Source organism: Pteropus vampyrus, unplaced genomic scaffold, assembly GCF_000151845.1.
Source record: "Pteropus vampyrus isolate Shadow unplaced genomic scaffold, Pvam_2.0 Scaffold95, whole genome shotgun sequence".
In the NCBI taxonomy this organism is placed as follows: Eukaryota; Metazoa; Chordata; class Mammalia; order Chiroptera; family Pteropodidae; genus Pteropus; species Pteropus vampyrus.
This window is the reverse complement of record NW_011888876.1, coordinates 483,461-492,631: the sequence shown is the minus strand read 5'-3', so window position 1 is coordinate 492,631 and position 9,171 is coordinate 483,461. Positions and strand designations below refer to the sequence as shown.

Sequence of the window (9,171 nt, the reverse complement as noted above, 5' to 3'; positions counted from 1 at the left end):
AAAAAAAAAAAAAAAAAAACTAGTTAAATTCTAGCAGATGCATCAGCATGTCTGAGATCTGTCTGTTCGAAAAAGAATAATTCAATGTTATAATGTCGTATTTGGAAAATGGACAGAAAAAACCCTATTCTTTTCGTAATTCGAACATTAAGGAGTGAAGCTACACAACGTCGTGGCTGATGGAGATACCAGAAGCGACTTCTGTCTCATTGGTGGCCACGTGGCAAGATGAGCCGAGGTGAAGAAACGTGATCTGCCTCACAGTCCCTCTCTCCTCTGAAAATGTATAGATGCTATAGATGTATATATATCTATAACATAGGATAATAGAAATACAATATATTTCATATGCAAAGTATAAATACATTATTTACTACGCATAATGAAAAGGTCTGGGGAGTCATAAACCGTAACAGTGAACAGTGATTTTTTTTCAGGAACTTGGGATTGTGGGTGGTCTCTATTCTTGACATATACTCTTGTAAATTTCCCCGCTCGGGTACTAAAAATTGGCAAGACTCTTAAAAATCCTATCCAAATTGGAACCATCTTTTTCGGAGGATGATATATACCACGAGCCTTAAAGACAGGCATGCCTTTTGGCCCAGTGATTTTACTTCTAGAAACGTACCTTAAGAGAATGTGCACGGAGATTTATGTACAAAGATGCCTGACAAAGCATTGCTTATGCTGATGGAGCCTGGAAAATTAATTACTCAACTATAAGGGCAGATTAAATAAATGATGAGGGCATCTGGGATGAGGAAATGCCAGAGAGCTGTTCAAATTCATGATATTGACCATCGAAAGCCCTGAGCGGAAGTGTGGATGCATTATTAAGGAAAGTCTCAACTAATGACAAAAGGCTAGTCCGAGGCGTCGCTGCAAGACTGAGCCCCTGAGCACAGATGCCACCCACGTCTGTGACACACTGACGTCTCCCCGGTGCCGAGAAACCATCAATATTTTCCATCCTGGATTAAAACAATCCTGAATCCCTAGCTCTATACTATACACACACACGTGTACACACCTCATTCATTCACCTAATAGAAATGCCCTGGGAGCCAGGAGCTCTTCCGAGACCTGGGGACACGGGCACAACATGGCGCAAACGGCGAACACCACAGACCCAGATCCCTGTCCCCCAGGAGCACACATTCTAGAGGGAGAGACTGGCAATGAAGGAGGTGAAGAAGACAGTGCGCGGTAAGGCGGGCCTCATGAGGACTTGGCCTCTCTCTGATGTACGCAAACAGGTGTCCCTGAGCCCCAGAGCGTGACCCAGGCCAGCCCCTGAGCGGTGAGCGTACGGGAGGTTTCGGTTTTCTTCGCCGAGCTTTTCTGTAGTTTCTAAACCTTTGACATTGACCATTGCTTGTGAGAGCATGTAATTAAATTTTGAAGATTCCATCTACCTTTCGGGTTCAAATTTAAATAATGCCTCTCCTGGGAAGCCTGCCTGGATTCCCACCAGCCCCGACAGACGCTCCCTCCTCTGTGATTGCCCAGGCCAGCCTGGAAACCCATTCCCAAGGGCAGTGGCCTCCCAGGGACACACACCAGGAGCCCCTGGATTTTATGTGGGAAATGGGCTCTGCTTCCCCAAGGGGTCCCCAAGTCTGTCTCTACCTCCAGGACTGTAAAACCAGGCCTTTTTGTCTTTTGATTTTTGCCTGTTTCTTCAGGTCCCTCGCACATGAGGGAAACTCTTGGAAGCCTCCAGCCAAGAAATCCATTAGAGGAGGGAGCCCCTGGAAGACTGGGGGGCCCAGGAGGGAGGGGTACATCGCCTGGTAGGCTTCCTCCTTAGGCGTGTGTACACCCAGGCCTCAAACTCCCAGAGGCCTAAAGTCTGGAATGAACTCTGCTGCTGACCCCTTTAGCCTCATTCCCACCCCCACCTTCCCTCCTCACCCCTTCCCGCCCCTCCCCTCCCCTTCTCGGCTGCAAGACCCCGGGAGGCAGAGCTCTGCTCTTTGTACCTCAATTTCCTCAGCTTGGACACCCCCCCCCCAAATCAGTCTGATTACCTGCATCTCAGGCAAGTTGCTGCCTCCCCCGGCAAGCCCCTCCCCAGCAGGGCTCGGAGGGTCCCCCCTGTACTCCCACTGTCCCGGCACCCCCTCATTAGGGCGCTGAGCACTTGGAATTGTCACAGTCTGTCGCGCTGCTGCTTCCCAACTGTGGCTGCCCCGGCCCTCGGCACAGCGTCCCAGGAGGTACCGCACCGGTGAATGAATGAAGGGGCGAGAGGGGCTCAGCATCCCTGTGGCTCCGCCCCCTGCATCCGGGTCCCAGGTTTACACGGCGGGTGTTGTCGGAGGCCCTCCAGCCCCGGGTCTGAGCTGGGCACGTTACCCTCAGCCCCTCTGCCCAGCAGGGAGATACTAAAATGTAAAGAGCCGCTGGTTCCTCTCCTCCAGCCTCACCACCTTCCGAATCGGGGACGTCGGGCAAGTCGCCTCTCCTCTCCGAGCCTGACTTCCCTCATCTACATCCCCTCCCTCCTCGGACCGTTTTTAAGGTTTAAGTGAAAAGAAATCCTAAGTACCCCAGCCGGCCAATGCTAAGTCAACAGGAGGCTCTCAATTCGGGGTCCAGCCCTTCCTGTTTCTAGGTGTGCGGCTGCGGCCCAGGGAGGCTCCCGCCACCACCAGGGGGCAGTGCTGTCCATCCCCACGTGGACGCAACCGACCGCGCAGGGGCTAAGCTGGATTTCTAGCAAGGCCTGGGGTCCCGAGCCCCAGATGAGGCCTCCCATTCCCTTAGTCTGCGGGAGCAGAAGTTCAGAGGCCGCAGGGTGGTGGGCGACGGGCCCAGGTGCTGGGGGAAGCTTCCAGATCCGGAGAAAAAGGATAGAGCTAGGGGGGCGTTTAGGGAAAGTGAGGCAGGAGCAGGGACCCGTGGTGAGAAAAGGAGCATGGACCCTGACAGGTGTGTGTGGAGGGCCGCAGGGTCGGCCTCCTGGAACCTCAGTGCCCTCACCTGTAAAACTGGAGCAGAGAGGCCACCTTACCTGCAGGAGGCAGGTGGGTGTCTCAGAGCAGGCTGCTTGCTAGCTGCGTGACAACGTCCCGCAGGGCACATGTGTGTTTGCCAGAGACCGTATGCTGTCAGTTTGGCACCATATATTCATGCACAAAAGTGTTCAGCAAGCTGGAGCCTCGGGCGGCTCAGGCAGTGGTAGACTCCAGCAGTGAGCGGCCAGGAGTCTTCCAGGCCATGGGCCATGCTGGTCAGACACGCCACTTAATAATTAAAGCCACACGTGTCCTAGGACGAGAGTCTAGGAGAGACACACGATTACCCCACAGGGATGCAAACCTTGCAGAAACTGAAGGAGCCAGAAATTTGGTCGTTCGAAGCTCCTCATTGTTGACTAACAGCTTCTGGCAGCGGCTGAAGCCTCAGGAAGATAAGATTGACCCCACTGTGGGCCTCTTCCATCGGCACCTGTGCCCAGGAGAGGAGAACCCAGTGGAGGGATGTGGGGGACACAGGGAGGTGTCGACAGGGCACAAAGGAGTGTAGCCCACTGACACCTCGTTAAACTCCCACTGTAAGAGAAATCGCAAAATCCCACCCCGCCTGGTCCTCGTCCTCTAAAGAGAACGGGCAGTGGCTCCCAGGCCTGGCCGTGGCTGGGACTCACAGGGGAGCCTTTTAAAAATGCTGGTGCCCCAGCCCCCCTCTAGACTGGCCAGACCAGAACCTCTGGGGTGGGTCTGAGAAGTCTGTATTTATTATAATAGCTCTGGATCCAGATGTCATTAGGTTTACGAACTTGAACTTAGTCTCCCCTCCCTCTTCCGGTTCGTAGGAAGAGGGAGTGATGTTTTCAGTGCTGCTGAGTGGAGGGGTTGTCTCTCAATCTTGACGACCTATCTCTACACGGTTCCAACGGGCCACTTCACCCAGAAGTCCAAGGGGCACGCATGCACACGTGTGTGCACATGTATGCACACACACGGGCGGGCTGGGCCAGGAGCCCATGCTTAGCAGGTTGCCAGGAGACCAGGCCCCGGGGCCTATCCCAATCTGGAAGGGATGCCCAGTCCTCCACGGATGGCCTGGTGGCTCGTGGCCAGTGTTCTGGCAGCGGAGGAAGAATCGGCTGCTGGTCACAGGTGGCGGGCCGCTTCCCAGACGATCTGCAGAGCCATGGAGACACAGGGGAGCTGGGCCACAGTGTAGGCCAGGGAGCGGGTGGGCGCTGGAAGCTTTCCCAGGTAGGCCACGGTGTGCACCATGCGGCCCAGGAAGAAGAGCAGGAAGTGCATCCGGGCCACGAAAGGGTTGGGCCCCAGGAAGGAGTAGACGAGGCCCAGGAACAGGAAGGGGTAGATGGTCTCCATGTCATTCCGGTGGGCTCTGAGAAGGTAAGGACGTGCAGTCAGCCAAGTGTCAGCTTTGAGAATGTCGTGGGAGCCGGGGCCCTCGGCCCTGAAAGGCCCTGCACCCCTGGGGAGAATCTCAGGGGCGCCAGGCTCAAATCCACTCATGGCCAGAACAAGAGGCACCTCAGAGGTGGGAGGGACAGTGACTCCAAGCTGGCACCTGCCAGCGGCTGTGGAAGCAAAACCCCACTAACAGGCCAGGAGCCATGGGTTGCTGATTGGGGGTTCCTTACCAAGCCTTAAGGCTCACTAGGACCCGATCCCTGCCAGTCTCCCCAGTCTTCCCCTCCGGTCTTGGGCCCCAGGTGGGAAAAGTGGGGTTCCGTGGGGTTGAGTGAGACCTGGGAGTAGCTACGTCTGACTCAAGTCCATGCTCTTTATCAAGGTCGCCCTCCTTCTAAATGCAGGTTCCTGGGCCCTGGTGGACGGGATGAGCTAGAGCCTAGAGCCTGCATCTGAAATCCACGCCCGTCTCTTATTTTGTCCCATGGATGATAACAAGAACAGCTTCCACTCACTGCAGCCAACCAATTGCCAGACCCTGGCGAAGCTTTCCGTTTCATCCGTGCTATCCTGCTGCTTCTTTTTGTTTGCTGAAAATAATCAAGTATGTGAGTATGTGTGGTAGGGGGTGGGGAGGCCTGTGTGTAGCCCTGCCATAAATAAATGACCAAGAAAGAAAACTCAACCACTTTGACTAAGAGTCAGTTCACATTTTCCATGACTCCTGCTAATGGGTGGCTTCCTTTAAGGGGCGGGGAAGTCGAGTCCCATAAATTAGAGACTGAGCAAGTGACCGAAGACATAGACAGCATGTTGGATGCTCACATAAACAGGAACCCAGTGCCCGGGCCATGACCTCCCCCAAGGATAGGCCATATGTGTGAGGCTCAGGGACTCTGCTGGAACCAAAGCCCCTTCTCCAGGCCTTCCAGCTGGAATGCGTGTCACCAGTGCCGGGCCAATGGGCCAGGCCAATGGGCCAGGCCCAGCCCAGCATCCCCTTTGGTAACCTACTCCAGAGTCCTCTCCTCTTCCCTCCCATTGCAAGAAGAGCCTTAGGCAAGAGCTATGGTATGTGGCCTGACAGAAAGGAATTGGCCCGGGCAGGGCAGGGAGGGGGCCTGGAGCAACCCAATGCTGCAGGAGCCTCTGCAGGGTGGGTGTGGTCAGGGAAAGGAGAAGTTTGCACGGAAGCCTGAATGATGACGGGCTGTCAGTGCAGAGGAAGAACCTTCCATGGAGAGTCTGGCATATGCAAAGGCCCTGAGGTGGGAATGAACATAGTGTATTCAAGGCATAGAAAAGTGAACTGCGAGGGTGGAGCATGGAGCAAAGGAGGGAGTGAGGCAGGATAAGAATGGGGAGAGGGGCCCGCGAAGCAGGAGAGAGTCTGGAATTTGGTCGAAGTGTACAAAAGCTCCCGTAAACCCAGCAGGGCCTGGACCTTTTTGGGGTCAAACTCAGGACCTGGCAATTGTGTCTCTTGTCCCTATATCCTCAAGCCCATACGAGCCTTCTTTCTACTTTTCTCCTAAATCTCGAACTTGGAGCCAGACACAGGGAAAGTAAGCCTCCGGCTGAGGGACAGACTGCTGGCTCCCAGGCCAGAGAGAAGCGGGCCCTGGCCCGATCCTGTCCACAGGGAAGGGGTGGGGGCGTAGGACTGGGGCCACTCCAATTCCCCAGTCAAGCAGGGCCCTCCCTTTACTTGTGAGTGATAGGGAGGAGGCAGCTAATGTGCCTCTGAAGTTGCCCCATCCTGTGGGAATGGCCTTTGGAAAACCTATTTTAGATTAAGTCAGTGTGTCCCAGAATGTGGTTGCCTACCACAGTGGCTCGCGAGATGATGCCACCTGGCTGAGTGTTTCTGTCATGTGTGTTCTGTGCCGTTGAGTCAGCTCAAACTCCTGGTGACCCTATGGATGAGTCATGTCCACAATGTTCCGTCCTCGACAGCCCTGCCCAGCTCCTGGAGACCTCGCCTATGGCTCTTCCTAGGAGATCGTCTCATATTTGGTCTTCGCTGCCTTCTCTTGCCCCAGCATTACGATTTTTACCGAAGAGCCCCGCTTTCACCTGACGTGCCTGAAGGACAGCTTCTCTTCTGTGATTTTTTGCCGCCCACAATGTTGGAGGCTTCCTTGGCTCTAGGAGGTGCATACTTTAAGGAAAGGTATCTGAATGAAGGGGTTTCATAGACTAGTTGTGCCTTTCCTGACACTTTCACACAAGTACATAATTTTTGTCATAGTTATACATTTTTACCCAAAAGCTTCAGATACTTTTTACCCATTCATTCAGATACTTTTCCGTAAAGTGCATATTTATATTTTAAGAGTGAGTTGTTTTTTTTTTAGAAAGCAGTTAAGAGAATCGTTGGCCAAACCCCCAAAGAGCAGGTGAGGAAGAGAAGTTGGTGAAACACGGGGCGGGAAGGAGGGGCGGGGGCGAGATGTGCCAGGCGGGGCTGAGAGGCGGTGGGGGCGGGGGCGGCCTTTGCAGGAAACCACCTAGTGGGTGCTGAGGCCATCTCCCAGTGAGTGAGGAGAGGCGGCTGGGAGCTCAGAAAAGCCCCAGAGCTCTGACCCTCGGCCCCTGGGGCGCCCCGGCTCTTCCCTCCCCCCTCTGGTGCGTCTCAAACCACAGTGGGGGCCCCCACGAAGCTGCAAGTGGTGCCAAGGACAGGGAGACATGGGGAAATGAGGGATGATGCAAGAAAACGTCCTCTCCACCCCAGGAGCTGAATTGAGAGACACGGATGGAGTCACGTACCAGAGAGATGCTTGGGTAAAACATGTCATTCCAATAACCGCCGCTTTTTAAAGGTGAAACTCATGCAAATTCCCGCTAGACCGAACTTGCACGGGCTCCTGCAGCCGCGGGCCCGCCCCCTCCCCCGCAGCAGACATTGCAACACCAGCTGCATTTTATTTACAGTATCGGGTTATGGGCAGGGGAGAGGAGGCCCTAGTTACCCCCCAGATATCCTGGGCAGGGACAAAACGGACCTCTCCTCTTCCCTTGGCTCTGCTCTCCACCCACATTGGCGATTTCCTTGAGTTCAAGTTCAATACAACGGAAAAGGCTGCTTAGTTTTCAAGGCAGGTACAAAACAGAGTCGAATCGCCTTCGCACAGAGGGAAAGCGTCTAGGAGCAGAGCCCGCCGGGGCATAGAACGCTGCCCGCTGGTGAGTGGGTGCACCCCAAATTAGCCTTTGTCGTCATCGTCACCATCATCACCAGCCCGATCTGGGACATGCTTGTTAATGCTAATTTCACCCTCTCGGTTTTGCCAGACTCGCGACCGCCCTCGGACGCCTCGCCTCGGCCAAATTAATAAAAGAATCTTTTATGGAGCGGTGGGAGGGGCTTGCTAGGCTAGGAGCTGCTTATGCGGTTCCGCCTCGGTGCTAATGAATTCCCTGGCCTCCGGTAAGTCTCCCTCCCTCTCTGGGCCTCCTTGTTACCTTCTCCCAAAAGGAACGTGTTGGACGTCTAAGGGACTTCGGGGGCTGAGATCTGGGGACCCAATTTCCTGACAAACCAGTCCACTCAGATTAAGTCTGCACACTCCAAGTCGTCAGAAACAGTCCAAAGCTTGGGCAAGGGCTTGTCTTCTTTCTTTGGGACCAGATACCCTCTCTCTGCAGTTCCATATGCACAGACTCAGAATTTGGCCAAGATACACGTAGCCAGGAGACGGGTAGGTATCGTGAAAAGCAGGTGGGTTTCTTCGTTTTCCTTGAAACCTGGCTCTTGACTACTAGCAGAGCCGGGCTCCCGGTCTGGCTCCAGCATGTGCTAATCTGCAAGGCAGATTTATCATCCAGAAACTGAGACCTGAGGGCCTTCCTGTTTGTGCGGAAGGGTGATGCTGACCGCGCTGCAGACTCTGGTCTAATATTTAACTGACGTTTGCTTCCCGGGCATCTCCCTCTGGAACCAGGTTGCAGCCAGTTCTCTGGTGGCGGACCACAGCATGGGATTCTGAGGTCTGCACCCTCAAGCTTCCGGGTTATGTGAAGTCAGGAGGAGGAGGAGCCCAGGGGACCAGGAACCCCCAGTTCTGGCTTGGTCAGTCCCCAATAAATATCGATACATGGTAGGTCCCCAATAAATACTCACCAAATGAATATAAAACATTATCAGATAAGAGGTGCTCAAAAAAACTACTGAATTTCAACCATTTGAGCATCAGTACTCTTTAGATGGTGGCTCATCATGATCAGAAAAGAAAATTATGTTGGGTGGGTGGAGATGTCCCTTGCTGGCATGAAAATTATGTTGGGTGGGTGGAGATGTCTCTGGGAGAAGCCAAACACATCCTCTTGGTGGCTGTGGTGAGCTGGCTCAGGCTCTCCAGGCATGGCAGCCTGCTTCTCAACTACCCATGTCCTTGTCCACTGCCCAGGGAATGCAGCCACCCAGGAGTGAGGGTGAGACAGGGGTCACCAGTATAGATTCGTGTATGGGTAAGGCTTTTGTTCAATAAAGCAAACTAGTGTTCAGCACACAGTAGGTGCTCACGAAATGACGAATGGGTGGATGGATAGAGGGCTGGACCTCATACGAAGGACTATATACTGTAGTTATGTTAGAAAAATTGAAATAGCAAAGAATTTCACCTCCTGCATTACACATTTCTGTAATTTTTAAAAGCCACACATATAGATATTATTTTCAGTGGCCAAGAAAACCATAAGAAAATAAGAAAGGCTTTCTTTTAATGAAATAGTCTTTACTGCAGAGTCCCGCCCATTTCTCTCT

General features: G+C 53.5%; 1 protein-coding gene across 1 annotated transcript in view; it reads right to left on the bottom strand.

Annotated features, from left to right (window-relative positions):
• Positions 1 to 3,367: 3,367 nt before the first annotated feature.
• Positions 3,368 to 9,171, bottom strand: part of PTGES (prostaglandin E synthase) — a 10,359-nt gene continuing 4,555 nt past the window's right edge. The window contains exons 2-3 of the mRNA XM_011364336.2: positions 7,872 to 7,984; positions 3,368 to 4,374 (exon numbers count right to left, since the gene is read on the bottom strand). Coding sequence (XP_011362638.1) covers positions 4,125 to 4,374; positions 7,872 to 7,984 — 363 coding nt within the window. The 3' untranslated portion in view covers positions 3,368 to 4,124. The remainder of the gene's footprint in view (positions 4,375 to 7,871; positions 7,985 to 9,171) is intronic.